General features: G+C 42.1%; 2 protein-coding genes across 5 annotated transcripts in view; one reads left to right on the plus strand and one right to left on the minus strand.

Annotated features, from left to right (window-relative positions):
- LOC110977438 (small integral membrane protein 7-A-like) lies at window positions 1–6,740 on the plus strand. Its single transcript, XM_022231580.2, has 5 exons — window positions 1–179; window positions 1,704–1,745; window positions 2,704–2,765; window positions 3,254–3,344; window positions 4,024–6,740. The coding sequence occupies exons 1-5, from the start codon at window positions 154–156 to the stop codon at window positions 4,037–4,039; spliced, it is 237 nt and encodes a 78-aa protein (XP_022087272.2). The 5' UTR covers window positions 1–153; the 3' UTR covers window positions 4,040–6,740.
- LOC110977434 (ATP-binding cassette sub-family D member 3-like) overlaps window positions 5,866–25,282 on the minus strand; it is a 24,616-nt gene continuing 5,199 nt past the window's right edge. Inside the window, exons 3-23 of one of the 4 annotated variants that reach the window (XM_087144138.1) lie at window positions 24,848–24,909; window positions 22,741–22,792; window positions 22,294–22,382; window positions 19,951–20,020; window positions 18,763–18,789; window positions 18,236–18,306; window positions 17,608–17,731; window positions 16,738–16,847; window positions 15,866–16,025; window positions 15,551–15,620; window positions 14,678–14,775; window positions 13,678–13,769; window positions 12,474–12,562; window positions 11,918–11,993; window positions 11,180–11,321; window positions 10,797–10,862; window positions 10,532–10,645; window positions 9,879–9,974; window positions 9,316–9,420; window positions 8,839–8,895; window positions 5,866–8,167 (exon numbers count right to left, since the gene is read on the minus strand). In XM_087144138.1, coding sequence (XP_087000264.1) covers window positions 8,090–8,167; window positions 8,839–8,895; window positions 9,316–9,420; window positions 9,879–9,974; window positions 10,532–10,645; window positions 10,797–10,862; window positions 11,180–11,321; window positions 11,918–11,993; window positions 12,474–12,562; window positions 13,678–13,769; window positions 14,678–14,775; window positions 15,551–15,620; window positions 15,866–16,025; window positions 16,738–16,847; window positions 17,608–17,731; window positions 18,236–18,306; window positions 18,763–18,789; window positions 19,951–20,020; window positions 22,294–22,382; window positions 22,741–22,792; window positions 24,848–24,909 — 1,848 coding nt within the window. In that variant the 3' untranslated portion in view covers window positions 5,866–8,089. Of the gene's footprint in view, window positions 8,168–8,838; window positions 8,896–9,315; window positions 9,421–9,878; window positions 9,975–10,531; window positions 10,646–10,796; window positions 10,863–11,179; window positions 11,322–11,917; window positions 11,997–12,473; window positions 12,563–13,306; window positions 13,399–13,677; window positions 13,770–14,677; window positions 14,776–15,550; window positions 15,621–15,865; window positions 16,026–16,737; window positions 16,848–17,607; window positions 17,732–18,235; window positions 18,307–18,762; window positions 18,790–19,950; window positions 20,021–22,293; window positions 22,383–22,740; window positions 22,793–24,847; window positions 24,910–25,282 lie in introns of all 4 variants that reach the window. The other 3 variants (XM_087144136.1, XM_087144137.1, XM_087144135.1) reach the window with 3 other exon arrangements.

Consider the following 25,282-nt stretch of genomic DNA (forward strand, 5'->3'; position numbering starts at 1 on the left):
AGCTGTCATCAGAACGTGTACACGTATAGCCACTCGACAGACGTTGAACTTGAAGTTAAAGCTGGGCTCGAGACTTGGACCTCACGGATCGGATGGATAGAAAAGAAACATTTTCAGAGAGATAGGCCTAGTTGTCCAATTGCATGTAGAAACATGATATCCGACTTAATATTGTTCGGGTAAGGTGGTTTTAATGTCGTTGAGTATAGCCCATAGCCTAGTTTTATGACACGAGCCTGCTGTGCATGGTGGGATCCCCCCCCCACTTCTGCCATTAGTGGAATCATAGACCAAGGAATCGATGGTGGGGGATTGTGAATTTGGGGACCCCGTTCCTATAACGGACGAGAGACCTACATTTTAACTTTTGGATCCCCCTAGCATGCCTAGGTAGATGACTGTGACGTCATGTTCAATATTAACTGTATAGTTGATGTTGTGAAAAGAGGGCAGGATTTTGAGTTTTGAGGGAAATTATGAGGGGAAACGGGGATGTTTTAATATATGACTCGTGATGATGGAGCCAAATATGCACAGCTAAAACTTTATCAGTAGGAAAGTCACATTTTCTCACAATTTACAGTTTGAAATTTCCAAAAAACAGAGTCGGGGCAGTTCAGACAGCGTTGCCTTTGTTTTTTTTTTAGGGGGAATGGCCAGTTTTGCACAGATTAACCACTTCCTGCTGGGGACTCCGGGATCAGAGACGTATGGTTTATATGGGTGGCCGGGGTCTCCGAACTCGGACAAAGGAAACAGGGCCCTGTAACAAAAGACCGTACTCCGAACAAAAGACCAGGCTGCTGGGCATTACCGGCATTTTTCACTCTCAAAAGTGGTGATAATCCAGCCTTGTTTTGAAACCCTATGCCAGGGTTTGGAGCATTGAGAGCGAGCAGATTACCACCGGGGACAAAAGCGCTCCACCACCGCAGCGATGAGCCACACAGCACCGCTGCACGCTAATCTGGCCCCTATTGAAAAGAGGTCAGCAGTGCACTGAGCCAGGTTTGTGAACAAAAGACAGTTATATAACACCGCACAATCTGGGCTCTGTTTACAAGGCTGCAAGCCCGGCTGAAATACTTGGGCTTCGGTGAATGTCACCTATCAACTTAGAGTAGTGCCTGAAGATTACTTTAAACGACCGTTAAATGAAATGATGAATTTTTTGAAGGATTTTGAAAACGGAAAAAATGATAGTCATGCCGGCCCAGCATCATCAACATTGAAAAATGCCCCGGCATGAAGCGGTTAATATGACCAAAACTGCGGGGGTCCCAATTCACAATCCCCCTATGGTGGAATCGGCTCAAAATTGTGTGAATAGCAAGTAGGACATTCTGAGGCTATATAGTAAAACAAAATGATGATATTTGAATACTGCACGGACATCCGTCACTCTCGTAAAATGGCACGTAGTAACCGATAAAAACAGCGACCATGGTGACGTGCACCAGCCAGTCAAAGGCTCGGATTACACAATAATTTCTTTGATCAGTACGTACACGCGCGATCGTTGCAGTTGTTTTCATCGGTTGCTACCCGCCATTTTGCAAAACTCCCAAGTGTCTGTGCCATCCCGTAGGCTCACTACCGCAACAAATGTGACTGACTTTCTTACTGTAAATCTGTGTTCAGTTACCTGATTAATACAATTAAAAACTAATTGTATGATTGTTGTCGTTTTGTTTTTCTTACAGAACATTGCTGGTCAATGCCGGTGCTGTTTTAAACTTCAATTTGTGAGTGTTTATTCAGTGACTGATGGGAGAAATGTACAGTAGTGTGTCAGAAACGCAAAGGAACTGATAAACCAAGTCTGGGTTTAAAATCAATCATCCATTCTAAGGAAATAGAAAGGTTGCCACTGCACTGGTTGAAAAAGGAACAGCAAAATTTTATTCCCTGTGAACTGAATTTCATGAGATTAAGAACGAAATTTGGCTTTCCTAGGCAGAATTTTTGGGAGTCTCCAAAGTATGGAATTCCTTTATGTTACCTGTTATGACTTTTCCCAGGGCTGAGAAAAGGTCCCCCCCCCAAAAGATTTGCTTCCGGAGGGTGGCATTGCCCCTGTTACCCTCCCCTTTCAGATTGGCAAATGAGTACGGTCTATGTGTCTCTTCTCTACTGCAAGAACAGCAGCTCCACTGTTATGCAAAGAAACTAATGCGGGTCTTTTTATGGGGTTTCGGTGTTGAATACCTGCATGGACACTTAATGGTGCTGGGTTTTAGAGATGAAGCCACTGAAGGCAAAGTTAGAGACAACAGAAATGTCCTGGATGAAACTGTCTTCCATGTCAGCCTCATGATCGGGCTGATGGGAAACCCCATGCCCAGCACAGCTTTATCGTAGTTGCACCATAGAATCGAGGTTAAAGTAGCAACTAGCCATGGATTCATTGCAAAATTGCATGAAATCATGATCATCTAAAGAGCTCCAAGTGAAGTAGAGTAGCGAGGGAGGGTCCTAGCCCTGCCCATAAATGGACATGGTTTGTCATCTGCATTTATATCAGGCATCCAATTCATTGACATAACAGTGTTCTCCCACACTGTGACCGTAGTTGGAATCGAACCCAGGTCATTAGTAGAAGTAGGCTTTGAAATCAACCCGTCCCGACTGCTGTAAATTGCAATGATCACTTTGAAAAATGTTGTTACAGATTTTGTATTCAATTTCTCCAATTTTTTTCAGCAAGAAAAAACAGAACGAGACCCAAGGATTCGGGGAAGGTGATGCCACTGAACCGACAACAGGTATGTCAGGCAAGGAAAATGTCGCCATAGGAAAAAAAATTTTAAGCGTTCCTCTTCAGAACCAAAAAATTGGAGCAGTTATTCAACACAACTGAACGTTTGGCATGTGAACGAGATGTGCGTCAGTGTCAATCTCTGAATAATACACGGAAACGCTAACTAGTTGAGTGATGAATGTGTAATTCAACCCCCCCTCTTTTCAAAGCATGCATCCACAGTTGTGAATTAGGAAGCAAAATGTGATCAGTCAATGGCAGAAGGATGGAGAGATTGTGCTGCAAAATTGACCAATAGCACAATGTTAAGTGTATTGCACACGACTCTTGTGGGTAGTGGCTACTGCCTCAACCATAGACTGTTGCACAGTTCTAAGCCTCAGCCAAGTAGTTTGGACATAGCCTTATATTTCATTGGGGGGGTTTTGAAATTCTTCTTTGCATTGTTAACTCGTGGTAGAGATTTTCCTTTGATATGCTTCATCCTTTCAGGGGACCAAATCCGGCAGTTCCTGCAAAATTTGAAATTCTTCCGCATTTTTATTGGCCTGTGGAACATCTGTGTCATGCTCATGATGTTACTGTAAGTTGATAAAGTTCTTCCTGTCTTTGCTCAAATTGAACTTTTAATCAGCACAATCTTTGTGGATAATTGTGGATTTTTTTTTATTCTGGGAGAAGACAGAATTCATCAACAGAGGTGCAATACACAGAGACCTTGAATGCAGTAGTGACTTTGTATCCAAGGGTAATCCCTCACTACTGGCTTTTGAGAAAATCTTCACTAGCACCATGAACTGACTTTCTGTAGTTGCAGATCCAGAACCCGATTCATTGGGGGCCCAAGATAAAGTGTTGGAGTCAAGTCCATCGCAAGTCCTTTCACAATTCCAATCACAAGTCCTTTCACTTGGCCAGTCATAAGTAACAGGTGAACAAGAATGCTTTTGTCACAGTTCATTTGAATGGCTTGTGAATTGGCTTAAGACTGAATGACTTGTGATGGACTTGGGACGAACTTACGGGACTTGCAGGGATTGGTAATGGACTCAGATACAACACTGCAGAACCATTTGATGGGGTCAAAACATTTGGAATTTCTTTATTGCCTTTTGGAGCGGTGAGGCTATATGTTAAGGCTGGCCTTACGTCTAATTGCGGATTGATTCGTTCAAACAAGCTACACACACAAGCCACTTCATCATGAGCACATGCATAACTAGGTCATTGATCCATTATTGGGTTTGGTGTGTTTTTTTCAGATTATTTGGTTCGTAGCGGCATTTTTGTGTATTCGCGCTGTCTTGACTGTTCATGCGTAAATCGACTGCACGCAACAATGGACGAAGGAATAGAAACAAGAAGGGTAAGGGTCCACAAGTGTAGAGCTCTGGCCCACTTGGACAGTTTGGAATGTGGTAGCAGAAAGATCTGACGACACAGCATTGACCATCTTGTTATTGGCTTTCTACCTGTAGATTATTTTGTAGTGGGTAAGAAGGTAAAGTGGGGTACGTGTACAGTGAAAATATCAATGGTGACCCCTTAATATCGGAGCACTGTCATTTCCAGCGTGCTCCATTTGACCGTGTAATATATGTGTTTTTTAGTGACTACGGTAAGCAGGGCGCTGAGTAAATACGGTTGAATTGTAAATAAAGCGCGTCTGTATGAGGGTGGCTTTGGGTTCATGACTTGTGACCAGGGGCTCTTGGGTTCAAATCCAGCTGATGACCGCTAGTTGTGGAGTTAAGGTGAGCCACTCGACACCTGCTTGCCTCTCTCTCACCACTTTGTATACATGGGCAGTGGTAATACGTGGAGTAGCCTGCAATAGACTGGCACCCACTCCAGGGGGGGATATTCTCTGTCATTTCATCCCAAGACAAGAAACTGGAGATAAGCACTGGTCTGGTGGGCCATAGTGGCTTCAGACAGACTTTCTTGTGTATGTATTGATTGATGATTCATTTGCTCACATTAACCACTTGCTGCCGGGTTTAATTTGAATTTGTGGGACGAGTTCCCAATTTTCAAGATTTCCCTATTTCAAATTTCTTCAAAAATTCGTAACTTCATTTACTAGACCTTTACACCCACATGAATGACTGTCTGGTGGATACTCTAATCTGTAAGGCAACCTCCATTGATGCCCCAATATTGCAGCCAGGCCCGCCGCCCAGTAGAGAGCCCAGATTGTGCAGCGTTACGTAATTTCCTTTGTTCCCAAAATTGGCCCTGTGCATCGCTGAATGCCAGTGGCGTTTTTTCAAATGTGGCCTGATTAGCAAGCAGCAGTACTGCATCGCTCATCCCTGGAGCGCTTTTGTCCCCGCTGATAATTTGCTGGCACTGAATGCCACAAACAGTGGTATACCGTTTCAAAATAATGACGGATAACCTCCACTAATACCAACTGAAAAATGATGGCAAATCCCAGCAGCTTGGTCTTTTGTTCCAAGTACTGTCTTTTGTTACAAAGCCCAGCACTTTTGTCTGATTTTGGTTACCCCGGCTATGCATTCAAAGCCAAGGTGCCTGGTTCCGGAAACTCCAGAGGCAAGTGGTTAATGTTATTCTGCCTTATAGTTTGGAATATCCCCCAATATGAATGAAATACATGGTGTAAACATAGTTTTTGTCAAAATTGGCTCTCACCATGTTGAATGGCTATCAAAGAACGTGGATGAAGTCCTTGCAATTGACTAGCGACTAGAGACCAGCCAACATTGCCTGTAAAAATAAAATACAAAGTGTATCTCTCCTCCCCTCGAAATGTGCGACAAGAAATGAGCACATCGGATATCCTGAATAGATGTGCATGAAGGAGGGTTCTCCCTCTACTTGTACTGACAAAGGTTAACATTGTTCGTCCAAGTTCTAGGTGTTGGTCACATTGTGACAAAAATGACAAATATTTACAAAGTTTGGCTGCAGTCCCGAGGAAGTATGAAATCTTCCACTGAATATATTTTTCTGCTAAAATGGGAATTTAGCTATTTGGCTTTAATATTTGCTTGCTGGAACACTTTTGTACATGGTTTGATTTTGATGAGCATTTGCCATCAGAACTTTATTAAAAAGACACATTCATGTACAAAACATAAGATCTCCGGTAAAACTTTATTTCGACCATTTCCAATTATAATTTTGGAGTAAATTTACAAAATGCTGTAATATCGAATAATCAACACACTCCTGTCCATACACTGGTTGCTGTTTATGCAGACGAGCAATGTCGGCGATACCATTAAGTAATTCTTTGGTAGAATGACAAGTCAGGAAAATGTATTTGTTGGTTTATTTCTGAGAGAGAGCACGCCCACCAGGGCACAAGATGCTGTCATTTGGACATCTTTAATTAAAAGCAAATTTTTATGAGACGGAGAATACATCATTTGATCATACAAGACATTTTTCAGTGTAGTGGTAAATTGGAATTGGATGTGCTGTCTACCTGTATTCCACTTCATTTATTTCAGTTGCTTAATTACTACTAGGGCATCAATTTTAAATTTCCAGAAATCAGTGCTAGTACTAGGGGCATGTTGATAGACCCATGTCATGAGACTGCCATTTTTGTCTTGTTCCTTGTAGATGCATTGGCAATATTAATACAACTTCACATACTGATAAAAGGGAACAGACTCTCCTTTCAGCCTAAAATTGGTTTCAATGCAAGATGGCTGCCCCACGATAGAGGTCTATCCCTCCCAAAATCCATAGTGGGTTTTGAAAGTATCTGGGAGGATTCTTCAAGAAAGCAATTTTGCTTAAAACTACCTGAATGTCATTTATCAAACAGAGAAATTCATTTTTTTTTTTCAATATCTGATTTTTTCCCCCTTACATTGTACCACCTATGTACATGTATTTTACAATCACAACAATATCCCTACATGTGTTATTGGCCTTATAAAACATAAATAAAACACTCTAAATAAAACGATGTTGTAAAATCTACAACCTAACAAATTAACATGTTTTCATTAACATTCTAATTTTTGCCGTTATTACCCCATGACCAACAAAATTCACACCCAAGATTTTCTTCATAGACCTGCTTAATTCAGTTCTCAAAACCAAAAGATATCAACCACTTTGAGAGATCTTAAAGGACTGCTAACTCCCTGCCATAACAAAACTGGGAAAAATTCCTCCTTTTTCTGCAAACTTCCAAAACTGGCCCAATTTTCCAAACCTCTTTGCACTGATTCTCGGGTATTGTAATCAATACCTGCAAATACTGAGCGTGTAGAAAGTACCCCTCTTTCCAGATTCCCCCCCCCCATGCATTGCAGTTCCAGAAAAGTTCCTTCATATTTCTTGGGAATCCAACCCATGACTTCCTGCATACTGAGCACGCTAGCGATTTTTTTTTCTTGGCATATACATGTATATGTCGGAGTCAGGGCAAAGAATCTGGAATACAATGAACATCCCCGACAAAAAGCTAAATTAACATGGACTGATGTGCTTCATGCTGCTGCATTGGATTTGAGCCAGCCACCCGATTCCGGCAGACTCGGGGGGTCCAGTGGTGATGATGTCTGCTCTAGTAAGCTGGATGTCATGGGTTTGACTCCAACCCGTGAAAGCACATGGTTTGTTCACAACTATCGGACCACACTGAGAATAGTGTGATTATATACTTTGTTGTATGGGCAAACCTGTTATAGATTACAGGCAAAAAGTGATTTTGAGGGACTTTCCTTCCCAAAGTGCGTCAGAAGCCCTACAATTTGCCCTCTCCCATAAAAAGAACGTAAATGGTTTATGGAAATATAAACCCCACCACAAAAAATTCTACACCACCCCCCAAATTTGGCTCTTGTTCCACCTTTGCCAACTAACATTTAACAATCATAATTTAGCCAAGGTTGTCCATATATCTGTTGATTACTTTATTCTAGTAGTCATCTGTTCATTACACCAATTTCACCCCTGTACATTTGGACAAGTTTGAGAAGTTCCTATTTGTTGACCACTGGTCAATATTCCTTGGTAACCTGTGCACAAGATGTATCCTGGGTACCAAGCAAAATTGACCCGTGGTTGACAAGCAGTCCTTGCTGGACTGCGCCCTTGGCAGAGCACATACCTCGTGTCCAGCCAAAATGTCACTCTGTTTCATACTTAAACATTTCAATGAAATTTCACTCACACATGGCACAAATTAACCACCATGGATTTTACACTTGCTGGACGAGTTTCTGCCTCAATTCCTGTCTGTCATCACACATAAGTCCGCCAAGTTTCTGGACCGTGAGTCTCCATCTCAGCAGACGCCAATATGGCTGTTTTCCAACTGAGGTTCCAGCTCGGCTTTTAGGACCCAAACTCAATGGTTTCCTTGTCGATGGGCTTGTACTCATAGGAACCGCGTCCGTCAAACATCAAGTAATACTGGGGGGGGGACGGGAAAAAAATCTTGTCAACATCTTGTCTGGCAATGTGGCCAAGGCAGCAATAGCCATAGTAGCCATCAAGCAATAACTGGACACTACTGTCAGATGAGTTGACCAAGTAAACCAGTCAAGTTGGAAAGGTGTGCGGCAGACTTTTATTTTGTCTTCAGCATTTCTGAAAACTTCTAATTCAGGTCCTTGAAAATTACCCCCCTCACATAATTTGCAAACTAAGTCAATTACCAGTTGACTGGGGTCAATTTTTCCACCAGAATTTAACTTCCTACTGCCACCCAGGGCCAATTTCATAGAGCTGCTTATTAGCGCGAAATCTGCTTAAGCGCAAAAAAAAAACCTTGCTTAAAAAACAAAGGTTACCAGCTCAAAGTCTATCTGATTGTCATGCTAACCAAAAGACAGCTAAATACAATTCCAAAACAATATACATCACATGGAGTTTTGGCAGGTTACCTCATTTATCAAGCAAGGTTTTCTCGCGCTTAAACAAATGTTGTGCTTTAAGCAGCTCTATGAAATTGGCCCCGTCAATTTCATCACGAACTAATGCGTAATCTTCAAGTGAAGATGTGGCATTCCACGAACAAATTTTCATTCAAAAAAGAAAAGAAAACTCTTCAAAAGAAGGTTGAGGCACTTTTTTCTACTGACCTCATGATGTTTCCACAGTGACTTCCTATGAGAGACAGTGAAAAGTGTGATGCCAACCTATATTAAATGAAAGAAAAACTCAAGTTTAGTCCCACCTTTCAATTGATTTATCTTTTCAGCAAGGGCACTGATCGACTAATTTGTGGGAGGGTAATACGACCCAAAATTTGCCAAAGAAGCCCACAAAAAGTGACAAGTAGAAAAGAGGGGCTGGCGCTGGCACTTATTCAACTACAGAGGGCTCTGTTCATTGAGGAAGAAAATGCGAGGCCATCTTCAAGATGGCCTCTTTTGCTGACAGCAATACAACTTTTCACTGGCTAAACTATAAATGGAAGAGAGGGGTGTTACACCCCTAAAATCTGATTGAGCTATCAGAACTTAGTCTCGAAATTGGTCATAGGCTTTATTCAGGCCCACAAGAACTTGTTTCTGACACTTTTCCCTGATAAATTGACGGACAGCATTTTAATTCACCTCTCTGGCATGTGAATAGATGAATCCTTCTACATCCACACTGACGGCACTGGTGCACTCATCTAAGATAGCAAACTGAGGCTTATGGTAGAACAAACGAGCCATCTACAAATGAAAAAAAAAGAAGAATATCACAAGTACTCGGGTGCGGCATTATTTTCAGCCTAAAATACCAACTTTTCAAAGCAACGACAGTTTGTTCGTTTGACATATCCAAGACATTTTCGCTGGAAATTTGACTGACTCTTTCCATGCATATCATTGAACAGATTATATAAGTTTACCGGGGGGGGGGACTGTTGAGAGAAAACAACGAGAGGTATGGATTTTGAACAAGCCATGGGAAACTCCTTTGATGCTTAGTTGGCAAGAAATGTTTTCCACTTTTCAACATCTTTCCTTAACCCTAACAGTCCTCCAGTTTCAATATGATTTTACATACCCCCAGGGGGTTAGGGTTAACTATCTTGTAGCAAGAGACTTGTAAAACAACACGACCAGGGAAAAACCCAGGTCAACAAGCACAAAACAAACATACAAGCCCCGAATTGTTGAGGACTTACAGCCACTCTCTGCTTTTCTCCTCCGCTGAGTACGTCCATCCAGTCCTGCACGGCGTCCCAACCTCCTTCCCGCTCTAAAATGTTGCTGAGCTGAACCTGCAGACCACCAAAGGAGGAAAGCATTCATCTTTTGCACAAGGACTCCACAGTTCGTGAAGATTTGGGATGCAATTTGAGCGGGACCGAGACAATGTTTCCAAATGCTTAAATAGAGACTAGTTCATTCGTGAGGCTCCAGCTCTGTGCCAATTTTGTGGCTGCGCAGCATCAAATATAAACACTCACAAATGGGCCTCTATAAAGCACAAAACAACATGCTTACTAAGTCGACCTTGAAATGGAAAGGAGATCTCTTCGATATAAATGCTCAGGTATGCAGTGCAGGACCCGTCCAAGAAATTGCACCTGCTTGTCTGGCAACTTAATCACCCGTCCAAGAAATTGCACCTGCTTGTCTGGTAACTTAGTCACCAGTCCAAAACATTGCACCTGCTACCAGCATCTTCAAATCAGTACCATGCAAAGCTCTGGAGTACCAAGTTTGCTATTAGTGCAATTTTTTTTCAACTGAGCTGCTGTTGGATGCATGCCTTGCAACTACATCCAAACAAGCTTAGTACCTCTGAACAGAGAGAGAGAGACAGTGAGCCAACCTGTGCCATGGAATGTTCCAGGTCCTTATCGGAGATGCCTTTCCTGATCATATCCTCTTTGCTGTCCGGATAGATGATCTGGTCTCTCAGCGTGCCAAGGGTCATGTAAGGTCGCTGTCAATATCAAGACAAAATGCAAAATGGCATTAGAACTTAAGAAACCTAATTATGCCACAAATATCAGTGGGCCCTCGCTTATCTCTCAGTAGGGGGCCCAGGAGAGTCGTCTGCTGCTCTTGAAGAGAAAAAATAGAAATAAACATACCTGAGGGACATAGAAGAGCTTCTTGGCATCTGGTTTGATCAGAGTGCCTCCAAACAATGGCCACAGCTGACAAGAAGAAAAGGACGTGATGAAATGATGAAAAACATTAGGGGGGATAATTTGTGGTACTGCTTAATACCGTCCTTGAATTGAATTAACTTTTTCGCAGAAAGTTTCTGCTTTCTTGATCCAAGAAATTTTTCTGTTCTCTGTCTTTCCAAAGCCATTTTAACTCGGGGGCAATGATTGAGGTAGGCAGCACCACACAGTCGGCCCAGCCTCTCTTTTAATTACTGGGGAAAGGGGGGGAACATGTGCATGGAGCCCCATGCTAAACACACGCATCCTGACACGAGGACTTGTTTAAAAGACAATTTCGATACCTCTCCCAGTATCCGGAACAGGGAGCTCTTGCCACAGCCGTTGGGGCCGCACACCAGGACGTTCATCCCAGACTTGACCTCAAAGTTCATCTCCCGGACCAGGACATCCCCATTGGGGGTGACCAGAGGAACCTGCTTGAACCTGATTGGACAGAATCAGTAAAGGGGAAGTCAGCTTCATAATGCATTCACCCCAATAGAGCTGGGGGTTGGGGGGTTGGTCCATCTCAGATGGGAAGTTTCAATTCGATCTAGCATAGGGTGTTTTGATAGGGTCATTTACAGTTTCATGTCCTAAGGTACGTTGGCCACATGTACTGAGCACATGCCAATGGGAAAAAGGTTGACAGTTTCAGGTAACCAGTCTCAGGAAACGAGTAGTAAGCGGGAAAGGCATGTCCAGTTTTGGTGAAAATAATGTGAATTGATTAAGACGTTGCTGGAATTACTCCTGAAGGATCAGCAAGAAAAAATAAGATTGTGGTGACACTGGAGAAAATCTCTAGGTGGGTTTCAGGGTTAAAAAATGCATTTTAAGGCAAAATATGCAAACATTTTTGCTTTTAACTTTTCCTGAATACAAAACAAAATAGCAAAACTGTCAAATTTGGTCAAATCTGAAAAGGAGAGGCAATTTCTATTTAGTTAAAATGTTGGGAAGAAATTTTGTAATGTTACGTTATGTAAAACATTTAGCCACCTTCAAACCACCAAACTGGTACTTTGCAAAGGACTCACTCAATGATATGATCCTGCAGGATCAGTTTACCGCTGCCGGGTACCAGTGGCTCTCGGTCATCCTCACTGTCAGAGTCTGCTGAGAAAATGGAAAAACGGCCCACGTCACTTACATGCATAGTGATCCATGATGGATAACGAGCAAGATTCGTTGCCGCTCCAGCTAATGATTACAGAATGTGTGACCCAGCCTAACAAAAGGAGTCAACGGTCATCAGAGCCACCGTTGAGTCGAGGGCCTTGCAAAGAATCCTACACAATGTACATCAATGTTCCACTGGCAGACCAAGCCAAAGACCCAAGAAACATTTTTCGGAGATCCGCTACATTCTACTAGGACTGTCATTGCGACGCTGACGTTCTCAGGGTGTACACTGACATCTGAAACATTGACAGAACCTTAACACATACTTGCAAAAGAGCCTAAAATGAGAACAGGCTACGACAGCACAGAGGCACACATCCAAATATTTGTGCGTGGAAGCACAGCTCCCCAGTTCCCACTTTTACAGCAGTGACATCCCAAAAGGTCACGTCATCAGGAACGGTTCCTGACCTTTGCCCTCTCGCACCATCGTCCGTTCATAGCGGCCCATGTTCAGCTCCTTCAGAACGGTCATCAGCTCTGTTACTCGCTGGGTGAACCTGCCAGCCGCCAGAAAATAAAGACACAAACAAACTTTGACAGAAAAACAGAAAGAAACGGTCACAATGAAAACAATTAGCTGGTGACAATCGAAAGACCTTTTTCAGACTGGATTTTGCTGGATTTGTCTTCAGATTTCCTCCCTAAAACTTTCACAAGACTGCAGTAAGTCAAACAGTTGATTGCTTGTCTCAGTCCCACAGGATACCCCAGATGAAGGAGTGTTGTAGTAAGAACTGAGCATTGGGTACAAAGGCTGTGTTGAAATGAGTGCTTCAATTGAACAGAGAGATAACATAACTGGACGTCCAGCTCAGATACAGGTCAGAAAGCAAACAAAAAAATTGAAAAATCAGTAAATTTAGAGTACAGACAATAAAACAGTCAAGTATGCTGAGTCAAGTCTGTTTGAGAAATGCAGATCAGCCACAAATGAAATTATTTGAAAATGAGCGCTATCAATAACCGGTGAAAATGAGGCGACACATACAATAAACAATAATCTCACCATCCAATAACTACTGCTCGGCCAGACCATCAACCAACCGACCAACCCATCATCACCCATCAAACTCAAAGTAGGAAATGTTTAAGTGAAGACTTCTAGCTCACAGAAGCATCTGTTGGGTGTTTTTTTTTTCAAAGTCTTTCACAGTGTCTTAAAACGAATGATGGAGGAAGGTTAATTGTGAAAAGCATGGTTTTTTGAGTGATGAGAAAACGTGTGAGAAATGCTGACTCACCCTGCCAATCGAGTCATTTCTCGACCAGCCAGGACAATGCGGCCAACGGCCTCGGCCATACGGAGCAGCATGCGACCCGCCTGGTAATACTCCTGATTGTTGGACAAAGCAATAGGGGAACTCAAAAATCTGACGGCGACACAAATTTGAAATGCTTGCAACCCCAGACAGTTTGAGACATTTCACCAGCTATGCAAATGACTGGCTTGGAGTTTGGCTGATGAGCATGTGGGCACCTTGAAACACAAAAGCTACCCCTGACAAAACAAAATGGAAGCTTCCACCCTCCATCTTAGTGGAATGGTGGCCGGAAGGTTCCATTTCCTTTCCAAGGGGAGGTTGCAATGGCTTAAGGGAGGGGATTGACTTACCCAGCTAGCCGGGTCATTTCACGGCCCGCTAGGACAATGCGCCCAATAGCTTGCGACATGCGTAATATCATGTAGCCAGCCTTGTAGTACGTCTGCGACATTAATGGTGGATGAATCATCGAAATAAAGACCAATTTATTGACATCCTGGGCTAGCTCTTAATATTCACTTCAAAATAAATACATCTTGCCCCCCCCCCCAACAATTCATTCTTCGGGGGACTTTGAGACGCTTGGTGGCAGCAATCGCACTGGTCCGTTTTCCCAGTTCTGAGTATGCGAGCGTTGTTCTAAGCATGCCTGTGTCATTCTGAGCATGTGGGATATTCTAAAAAATGGGCCGCTACGTCTGCTGCCATTAGCACCTCAAAGTCTCCCACTTAATCAGACTGTGGGCTCTAAAGTTAAGTGCGAGCCTCTTGTAAGAGGTGCACAATGGCTAACAGTATATGAAAGTTGGAAAAAGCCCAAAACACAGGAAGAGAAAATGCTTACAAAACTAGGATACAGCGCAGAGAAAATACCTTAAACATACAAGGAATAAAAATGCAAAACAATACCACAGTAAAACAATCACTATACAAATATGCAGCACATGAAAGCCAAAAGAGCTACAAGGCATATTTTGGACAGGTTCAAGGTTCCAGTCTCATGCACCATGTGGATGTAACTGCCTGTAGGTTTGCAATGGGTGTGTAAGCTTTTGCTCTCTCGCGCCTGGCCCTGTCACTCCTCCTTAAAGTCAAGGATTGGAATTTGATGTCACTAAAAAGCGAGAAGATGCCGTTTTGGCACAGTGACCCGGGTTCGAATCTCATCCGTGCCAAAATGTGGACTAGTTTTTCAATTCCTTCCAGAAAACCCACACTCCAAGATTATCCTTCCGCCTCAAATACTGAAGACTGCTCTGTGCTCTCTGTACAGTTTTTTTCTGGCTTTTGAGTTAGAGAACCTGCGGTCTTGTTAGATGACACAACTGGAAAACAATCCATGTGACTGACCTGCATCATGAATGAATGACTCTTGCCCTTGAAGGGGGCATGGTTCAAGTTGAGGAAAGGGCGGCTGACCACGAGGTAGCCTACCACTGTAGCAAAGTCTAAAGTGAGAAGAGTGATCAACACACGTTTCAACTACTAGATATTACAAGTATTACACCAAAAACTGCACGGTAGGCACCTTGAGTGAAGAGAGCAATTTTTTACTCCGGAATCGAACCCAGCTATCAAAGCCAAGTTGGAAGTTTAAAGGATACAGGAGGATCCAGGAAATGAACTTTTCTCAGAATCACTCTTTGTGTATCTCTGTACTCTTCTTCCATGTACGAAGTCTGTTTGACATCTTTTTTAAGATACGTGAACTGAACGCTGCACTTTTTCAAACATTAAAAATTAACCAAGCATTTCTGGACAAGTGAGGGTGCTTTTGCTTTGATGTAAATCCAGGAAGACATGGTTCAGGTTGCATGTTTTCATGTTCAAATTGTGAACCCCAAATTTGCTATCTGGGAACATTTCTGTGATAAGGATTTTTGCTGGATTATTGCCACATACTTTCAAAGCAATAAATTGCCAAAGAAAATGAAATCTGCCATAGCAGTGGTTGATAAAATCTACAAATTTTCTGTGCACAAATCAGTGCAACACTGAGTGACTTCAGTGCCCTGGATGACATCATAGCATTAGCATAAAAACCAATAAAGCATCAAAATATGGGTTAAAATTGCAAAACGCAAATTTAAAATAAGTTTAATTGAAACCCAAAGATGCAATTTCAAGGGTTTTTAGCAAAATCTATAAAAATATTTCTATTTCCTGGTTCCTTTAATCATGTTCCATCTGGATCTCAAGGACCATGTCGCCGGTTCTACTCACACTTGGCGATGATGTTGTCCACAAATCCCATGGAGAAACGGAAGAAGATGAAACTCCTCAAGTGGCTTACCTGAAGGGACAAGAGGGGAAGAAATATCACGGTGGTGAATTTTAAGAAACATCTATCTCAGAAATACTGACATTACAATAAACAGTTGAAGTTAAGCTTGGAAGGAATATGCCAGAAATTCTTGAATGTCGAATTTTAGAGCCTCCTTATTTCAAGGACAGCTAATTACTTGTCTATCTTTTAATTTCATTTTCTGAGGCGATTTGAATGTAAAATGTCCAAGTTTCCATGTGCGAGGGACAAACCAGTTTGTTGAAGGCATGGTAGATGTTCAGACGTTCCCTCTTGTTGCCTTGATAGAAGGCCACCTCTTCACTGTTTGTGATCAGACGAGAGTTGACGTAGCGGAATTCCCCCTCCAGGCGTTGTTCTTCGACCGTCATCCTGCCCACAGGTCGACGTAGCCTGGAACAGAGTTTGCCCCGGCAAGGAAAATGTCAAATAGCTCGCATGAAAAATTACACCGAAATTCAGGACAACTGGAATTTACTTAGAGAACTTGGCAGACTTTGTTCTCCAGTGGTTGAACTTGCGGAAAGTGCTCCTTATTCTCCAACTAAGATAACTCCTTCGAGCTGGATTTTTGTAGATGATTTCCTGGACTGTTCCTTTTCATTTTGCCACAGATAACCTTGACCCCAAAATTCCTCTGAAACTGGTTTTCAGAGAGGGGGAAACATTTGTGAGGACGTGTGCGAGTCCACACTACGTCATCGCACCCTACATTATGTGGACTTCTTTTGTGCAGAGGTCCAAGGTCCACACTATGTATACCACACCTGCACACAACATTCATCTTTTTTATGATTGTGCTTTGAAGCTAAAGAAAATGATGCAATCTCAAAATCAGAGCACAAGGAAAACATGCACGAAAAATACGTTGGTCCTCATTTTAACGAGCTAGGTGTCAAGTGGTAAGACACCTGCACTAGTAAGCGGGAGGTTGTGGGTCCAAGTCCCACCTAAGCTTGTGAATTTTTCACAGGCCCTCAGACAGTACTAAATATAGTGTTATATAGTGTGCTATGCATTAGTGAAGGGCAAAAATGGCTGATGTAAAACTCACACACTGTCCAATTCCCTAGTCTAGAGCCCCTCAGGTTAATTAAGCACTCACCTTGTAAGTACGAGTCCAGAGAACAGTAAGTATCCAATCATGTACGCAGGGCCCTGGGGTCCAATAGACGCTGCCAACTCACGGATGTAGATAAGAATGTCTAACACAGGCTGTATGGGACGTACAATCCGGACAAATAATTGTATTTTATCATATCTTTCGAACCATTCAAACCTTCACGAGCTGAAATATTGGGCAACTGGTGCAAGCATTTGTACTTGCCAAAAGCAACGGAAAGGAATATTTCTGCAGACGTAATAATTGTTTAGTAAAGTGAGTTGAATGCAAAATAACAACTCATGGTTGCAAATGCAATACAACATGCTTTCCATCCCTGTAAATGAATACTTAAAAAAGGACAGCACCTGCTGTAAAAAAATCTCTGAAATGGCAGTGGACGAGAGGGTGAAAGGGACGGCGGTTCTTCATTTAGAACATGAGACATATTCAGTGGATTCCACCTTTTGACCTTACAATCCATGTGCTTTTGGCAATTTCAGGATGTTCTTTGGCTTACATTGAGGAGTACGATCAGTCTGTTCAATTCATTTTCTGTGAAGAAGAGAGCCCCCTGCTAAAGGCTGGTAATGTGTAAAACATATAACTTGTTTTAAAAAAAAATCTATACCTCCCCTGATAACCCTCTTCTGTCACCATCTTCTGAGGGGCCCATTTCATGGAGCCGTTCAGAATAGAATTAATTGGTCACCAGACACTGGATACCACCCAAAATTGCCATGCAACTGGGTATTTCTTTCAGCTGTTTCCCAGTAGATTTTTCGCTCAGCACATCAAGTTTGCTTGGCGATAAATTCTGCTCTGTTGGTTCCATGAATCTGGCCCCGGCTGGATTGTTTCCTAAGGTCAAACCTTGCTGAGATTGGAGTAGAGATCCGCTACACTGTTGCAGAACCTCTCCACGTCTTGGGTGAGGAGCTGGTCAGCATTAGCGATGCGGTTGTCAAGGTTACTCATCTTGTAGTACGTGAATCCCCTGTAAATGGCCCGGGGCAAGAAAAATTTCACTGTTTGGACAGTTCTCAGATTTTGATCTCCACGTTATCTCTTCACTTAGATTTCCATTTTGGTTTTCTCAGTTTGAAGGAAAATGATCCCTATAGTACAGGGGAGGCATCTATTTTAAGGGAGCTTTGAACGGAAACGCAGAGAGCATTGACTGTAAATTCTTCCTGCAAAACATTAGCAAACGTGTGTTGTGGATTGATTGGAGAAGTTACCACCGGACACAACACAAGTGTTGTCGTCAAGTCTGTTAAAAGTCCCTGCAAGCCCATCACAAGGCATTCAGTCTTGAGCCAATTCACAAGCTATTCAAATGAACTGTGACACTGTGACAGTGTCGTTGATCACCCTGTTTATACTCATGACCGGTCATGTCACAGGCTCGGTTGGGTTGAGGCTGGGAATGGGGTAGGAGCGGCCCTAGGTTGGAGTTGGTTGGGTTTGGGGCCTGGGCTGCTTCGGGTCAGAGGCTTACATCAGATACTGCTCGTACAGATGGGAGGTCAGCCGTGTTCTGAACCGAAGTTTGACCTCGTTTAGACCGTACTGCAAAAAGAATGAACAAACATTTGCATGCTCCATTTCAGATTCGTTTTTATTCTCAGTTACAGGTGGATACCTGGGACATTTTGTCTGCATCTAGTGCAAACCGTTCCACTCCTGCTTATTTTGCGCAAATCAATCAAGGCTTATTTATCAAATTTCAAGACTACTTTCTGTTCTGAAATTGGCAAGAAATCCATAATTGGAGCTTTCTGCACATAAGTTTTTCCTCCATTAAGAAAAGCAATAAAAGCAGGGGGGTGCCTCCAGCTAAAAGCTTCCATTGTTGGTAATGGGACCATTATGACCTCAGGAAATAAGCGCTGATAGACATTTGGACTCAATAAAAATGAGGCACTTATTGGGCACTCAGGATTGATACAGGAGAAAATGGGAACTGAGGGACGATCAAAAGAAGCAATGCAAACAGGTCAGACCAAAGATATCAATTTTTTTTACCTTCAGCAGGTTGTTGATGAGAGAAATCTGAAACGGAGGGAAAAAAACGGTTGACTGTTACCTTGCCAGTAATTTTTCTATTCAAAATTCTACAATCTAATCAAAGTCAACGAAGGTCTTTGTAGAAAGACAAGGAATATCAACATTACAAGCACAGCAAGCAACATCACGTGCAGACGTGGCAAGGGACTATTTGTTACTGACGCCACTGTTACATGGTGGGTTCTCTGACATGGAACATTTTTTTCCAGTAGCACTTTGGTGATGATTTAAGCCCAAACTGCACACAAAGTGAAATTCTTGTTCAATCATATTGTCTCTTTTCTTTACCCTTTCAATAGAGACCGGAGTAAAAGTTTACAGTTACACTTTAATTGATTGACGCAGGGAACCATTGGAAAAGCATGCAGAAAATAATTTTCTTTGATCTGACCTTTTACGGTATAAATGAACGAAACAATAATTATTCTTTTCCAAATTCAAAATAAAAATCTTGGAGATTTACTAACGTCATTGAAACTGAGCCGTGTGAGGGAACCCTCCCCCTGATTTTGAGCCCCATTTCCAGACTTCACTTTTTTGACTTTCAAACTGAATTTTTGTTTGCTTGATTTCTACTGCTACTGTCTTGTAAAGTTAAAAGACAAATACAGTGAACAGATGAATAAATTTAAAATAATGCCACAAGGTTTTTTGGCCCAATACCCAACCCACAGATTTCCGTCACTTCCTTAACAAGGAACCTTTCCTTACCACTTCCTGTGACCAATTTAAAATTTCACAATTAAATTACAAACTTGAAACTCTGCTTTCTTGAATACAATTTTTGGAATCTGCTCTTTCAAAGCTGCTGCCTTTTTATTTAACCCTAACCGCCAAGCATATTGTTTGGCTCACAGTACTCAGTACTACAAAATACTAAGTAATAGTTTGAGCCTGAAGGACCTAGCGCTACAAATTACTACTTCTGGCTAGGTTACTTCCATTGTTACTTGTACAGAGAACAATAAAGCCATGCATTCATAGTGCCACAGAACTGTATGGTACATTGTCTTATCTATTGTATTTTATGGCTTCATAGAATATTGCGGTCATGTCCTCTTACAAGCGACAGGGCTGAGTACTACATTTTACTAAAAGTAGTAATTTGTAATATTATGTAGGGTAAGGGTTAAAGTGGTGACTCACTGCAGGCATAGCATAGATGAAGTTGAGAAGGTACTTCTTGAAAAGGTTGATGTCCCGACCAATTATTGAACTGTTGCAAAAAAAAAAACAACACCAAACAGCAAATTGAAGGACCGGAAAACAAAAACATGGAGAGATTCACGCCTGCATTACCGCGCAATAACCAAGAATATTGCCTTTTTGTTCATGAAACACAGGAGCTGACTGTTCAGTTTCAGTCCTAACATGTGAACAAATCAACCACACAAACCGTATTTCTTCACCACGTTATGCAACAGTCTTTTGCTACAGGTCTCTTGCCATGTTTAGTTGGGATGGTTTACGTAACTTATTCTGGCATTCCAATTAACCGAAGTTAAATCACAGTATAGACAGGTAACAATGCACACGGTAACACTAGGCAATGTAACACAATGCCAGAAAACCTGACATTGGGCAAGGGCTCACAATGTGAAATCATTTCATCCAAAGCGCCGCTGTCCTGTGGTTGAAACTGCAGAGGCCACGCAGCATTCACTACCACAATATTTATTGTGTACAAAGGCATGGGAGTACAGGAAACTATTTTTTCAACAACATTTGTAGTGTTTCTGAGAGTGAAATCCACATTTGAAATGTCTGAAGTCACTGAGGAAAATACACATGCACTACAATGAGAAATGAGGATATCACATTCTTCCTGAAATGACAAACTGAAGCCAACGAAAAATAAGTCGCATGTCGCCAAAGCTTTCTGAGTTACAGGGCATTAAAAAAAACAATCTTGCTGGATGAAAGTGTGACTAACAATAAGAAATGTCAACCTGTCCACAGTGCTGTGTGTGGAGAAAAATGAAATGAGGAGCCACTGGCTCCTAGAAAAAATCAATTAAGCATCAGGTCGATTTTGTAGGCGCAAACGTGACCGTTTTGGTTGCACTGCACAGCACTGCCTGTCACCCACTCAACGCCCACGTTCATCAAACTAAAACAAAACCAAACTGACATCAAACAAAAAGGCTGGTATATTCTTCCTAATGCAAACTAAATAAAAAAACTGAAAAACAAATTTTTCCCATGTTCATCAAGCAACAAAATCGACATCAAACAAAAGGCTGGCATATTTTTTTCTAATGCAAACTAAATTAAAAAGTTAAAAACGATTTCAAGTGAACATATCTTCAAAGACCAATTTTAGTTTACGGAATCTCATTCCCTGGGATACCACTCAATGAAGGAGTGCATATATATACATGTACATGTACCTACGTGTATTAGCACGCGGAGAGTACATCATGGATTAATGTGGGTGGTGAAATGCTGTAAGATACACATACGGACTAGCACTGAGGTCACTAGTGCATGTCTATGTCTCTATGTCCCTGAGGGACTGTGAGTGACCAGAAGAGGGTACCTATTTTGGCCTCGGGAAATAGGAATCTCTCCTGGTAGCTTGCACAGGATGAGATTGACCAAAGGTAAAAATAGCTGAAAACAGCTGAAAAAAGACACGTCCTGCACTTTTGTACACAGTTGGTGAGATTAAAAGCTGAAATCCAAAACAAAAAAAGCTGAAAATTTGGCCAGCAAATTTGGCCAGTTCATATGTGTTTTATAACACACCTCAGGGTTGTCACTGTTTTAATTCAACTTTTCAACAGCACTTCAAAAATTGCCAAAAAATTGAAGGTTCATTTTAGTTTTCATAGAGGCAGTCTACTTCTGAGTCGCTGTATACGACTAGGAAAAAAAAAATCTTCCAGGGTCTGAACTGTTTCAATTCAGGACAACCTCCAGAGGGGGCAATAACCAGTCAAACATTTTCAAGACTAGTGCCTGACCAGGCACTCGTCTCTGGAATTGATGCACAAGCGCAACGTCTAGGTGCGTGTCGAGTCACGCCGACACCCAATTCAAGTACTAGCCTATATAAGTGATAAGTAACCATATTTCAGCCAACCAGGATAAAGAACCGAGAAGAAGTGTGTTATAATGCACGTTAAAGAAACACCCACCGTCTTTTTTGCACTTATTAATGATGACTTTATGCAACACACTGATTGCTTTGTGTATATACGGCCACCAGATGGCTCTTGTGTGTCAGGTGTATCACCTTGGCAAGGATAATTAATTGCTGTCCTTTCCTGTCAGTGTGTCTTCACAAAACCCATTTCAATCAGCCAGCCTCATTCCCATCATAATCTCACTGCTCATTATTTCCACACACGTACACTGTGCAATGTAAAGCTTTCCGCTTACTTCCGTCCCCCTCTGCCCAATGTACCCACAGGAAGTCCCCAGGGCCAAAAGTGACGCCTAAAGTATCCGCAGCACAAAATTAACGAGAAAAATCCGTCTCTGTACCTTTCGATGGCTGTTCCGTTCTGGATCATCCAGACATCGCAGTAGGTCCGAGCCATCAGGGCAAATGCCACCAGGGCAAGATAACCAACCTGTCAATGAATAAAAGGCTATGCCAGATAAATCATGGATCGTGGTGAAGTGAAACACTCTGTGTTACTTGTGAGCTGCAGCCTACAAAAAACAGTTACATTTGCAATGAATAATAACTAAAAATAATTCATAATACTTCGTTTGGAAAAGCAAAGCAAAGTACCAAGAAACAACCCTTGCCTGATCTTGATATTCGTGACTTTTCCACAGCTTTTTTTTCCCTGCGAAAACAGGATTCAAGGACACCTTATGTTTTTTCCTCAAATTTCAGGGGCTTTACCGTGACTGTGGGAACCCTGCAAGTGGAAAGAGAGAGCAAGTGACCCTACACAGATCAGCCACAGGCATGTCACTTACTTCAGCCGAAAACCATCCTGGGATGAGAACCTTGAGGACTTGGAGCAGACGCCTTTAAAAAATTAGAGGTGAGAGAAAGGAAAGTTTACACAATACTGTTTCAGGCACGGTTCCCAACGTCATTCTTCTCAAGCCCGGTGGACTGAATCAAAGACTGAATCTATAAATAAATTGCTAAAAAAAACCTAAACAACAAAGATAATGACACTGGAGCTCCATGAGAATTAGACATCACCTCGGGCATTTTTTCCACCATGCTGAACGAGCACTTTCTACGCAGACGACAATGGAAGATGCAATCAGCTCGTCAGCACAGTCCAAATGTAAAGTGCATCAGACGATAGCAAGACTAATGAAAGCTGATGTTATTTAATGCAGTAGCACCGAATAAGGAAAGACTATTGCTTTCTCTCACCATCTGTTTTTCACTCAATATCTGAGTATTTCCTGTCGCGCACGACAGCTCAACCCTGAATTAATGGCGCAAATATTAAAGGATCCACGCTACCCGTCTGCACGGGTACGGTATGCATCTTATTACAGAAGGATTACAAACAATGCTTGGGAAGGGGGTTGGCAGTCGTCAGTCAATTGCGTATACCGTGCATGGGGGGATTCCAAGCCACTGACTATGTACACTGAGCTTAGTGCTTCAAATTGCTTTGATTTTGGTGGAGATGTACCTTAACATGGCGCAGCCCCTAACTAGGCACGGCCCCTAAAGTGGCACACTTTGGGTTTTTGCCTCAAGTGCTTTGTGAGAGCAATGTTTTCTCCTCAAATATCTCAACGAGTGAAAGTTCATCAAGGTCTCAACATTCCCATTCATCTATTTTGAGTTTGTTTACCAAATTCTTTTTTGGCCCGTTTTTCCGAGTACACAGTGAACTTTTTTCAAAAATACTCTTCAAAATAAGAAAAAAGATTTCCTTACAAACTTGTAGCTGGGTACGCGAGTGGAAGTAAATAAGTAAGGGAATAAATATGCTCTTGAGCGGTCAGGAGAACGGATGTGAATAATGCCCGAGGAACAGATGAGGGTATTATCAGCGTTCATTCTCCTGCATCCGTCAGAGTCAAAAGAAGTCAACATATGATAGTTTTCCAATGATTTTGGTCTGGAGTTTTACTTTCCTTTTCCTGAACACCACCATCCATTTTTGTGGTAAATTCTTTGTGCAAATTGTTCAGAGGAATATCCACATATATATGGACTTGGCGCGCATGTATCGCGTTCTGCATGCTGCATCGCCAGTAGACTCTTGACTAATAGGGGCGGAGTAAACTGCCTCGTGTCTAGGTGCCATGGCGTTTTCTACACAGCTGGCATTATCACATCTAAGCGGGCATTATCAAATGTTAATACACGGTCAAGTTGCACTTTGTCGAATAGGGAGACTATCTAAGGTATTTATGAATGATTTATTAGAATGTATTAACTTGAAAGAAATTCTTAAATGTTAAAGTTGGATTTTCTGAGATTAATTCAGGAGCATGAAATTTAGGAACATTCAGCTGAATTCGTGTCCAATTTCAGGTCGGCACCATTTTTCAATTTCGGACTGAATCTAATGCCACTGAAATAGTTCACAGAGATTCGGCAGCATGAAGGCACTAGCACCATCACTGAATGGGAAGGTTTTCATCAAAGAAGTTTGGCAACACCGCAAGAGGAAAGGCAAGGGAAACACTGAAGTGTGCCATGTAGGGGACTCCACTACATTCTCAAGAAGCTGGTGTATTGTCTCACGTTCATTACCTGCTCGAACCAGCTTGTCAGAATAAAAATAAAAAATGATAATTCCAACACAGATTTACTGTGACATGAAATGATGCTAGACGAGCGGGGTCTGGAGAGGTAAAAAACTAAAATGACGAAAATGTGCTACTGGGAAAAACTATGACAGTCGCGCAGCGAGACTGAGTGCTGAGTCTAGCTAAAAGAAGAACATTTGAGTATGCGTGTCATACATCAGGTGAATGAACTTGATTTGCACTTAGTGCTCTATAGTAGCAGTGTGTTACGTGTACGTCCAGTAAAATTTACTTTGCAAATCTGGACAGCCATCCTCTCCCCTGAACAAACTAAAATGAGGAAGAAACTTACTTGAAGAAAACAAGATCGACCGCAGCACGATCTTTCTGGCTCTTCTTAACAATGGGCTGTTCCTGCGGGAAGAGAAATTACAGGGAAAAAGACGAATAAATGATTGGTGGTTGCCCGTTAAAAACCACCAAAACTACCATCTCCATTTCAGTGGTAATGAGATTTTTGTAAGGGGGGTGGGGAAGGGATGGATCCCGCCCCCTTCTCTGAGACGGTCAAACCACGTGCTCCATCCTTTGCCCAATTATTTCACTTTCCAAATGCTAAGCTTTCTCATTGGTTGACAGGACTACAAGCCCACGCAGTTGCTACAGCGAAACTACAAGCTGAGGATTGTCCTAAATTCAAGTATCATGCATGCTAAGTTTCTAACCAGTCCAAAGGACTTTCACCTTGCAGAAAAAAGACTTCGTTTTGCTCTTTTTAACATTCATA

Source organism: Acanthaster planci, linkage group LG12, assembly GCF_054643075.1.
Source record: "Acanthaster planci isolate LZ-2023a linkage group LG12, COTS_SCS, whole genome shotgun sequence".
Classification (NCBI taxonomy): Eukaryota; Metazoa; Echinodermata; class Asteroidea; order Valvatida; family Acanthasteridae; genus Acanthaster; species Acanthaster planci.

What these genes read in the sequence shown, in the direction of transcription:
- LOC110977438 (XM_022231580.2), top strand. Translation starts at nt 154, where the DNA reads ATGATATCCGACTTAATATTGTTCGG. An exon ending in TCCGACTTAATATTGTTCGG is followed by an intron (nt 180 to 1,703) that starts GTAAGGTGGTTT and finishes TTTTTCTTACAG; the next exon opens with AACATTGCTGGTCAATGCCG. An exon ending in GCTGTTTTAAACTTCAATTT is followed by an intron (nt 1,746 to 2,703) that starts GTGAGTGTTTAT and finishes AATTTTTTTCAG; the next exon opens with CAAGAAAAAACAGAACGAGA.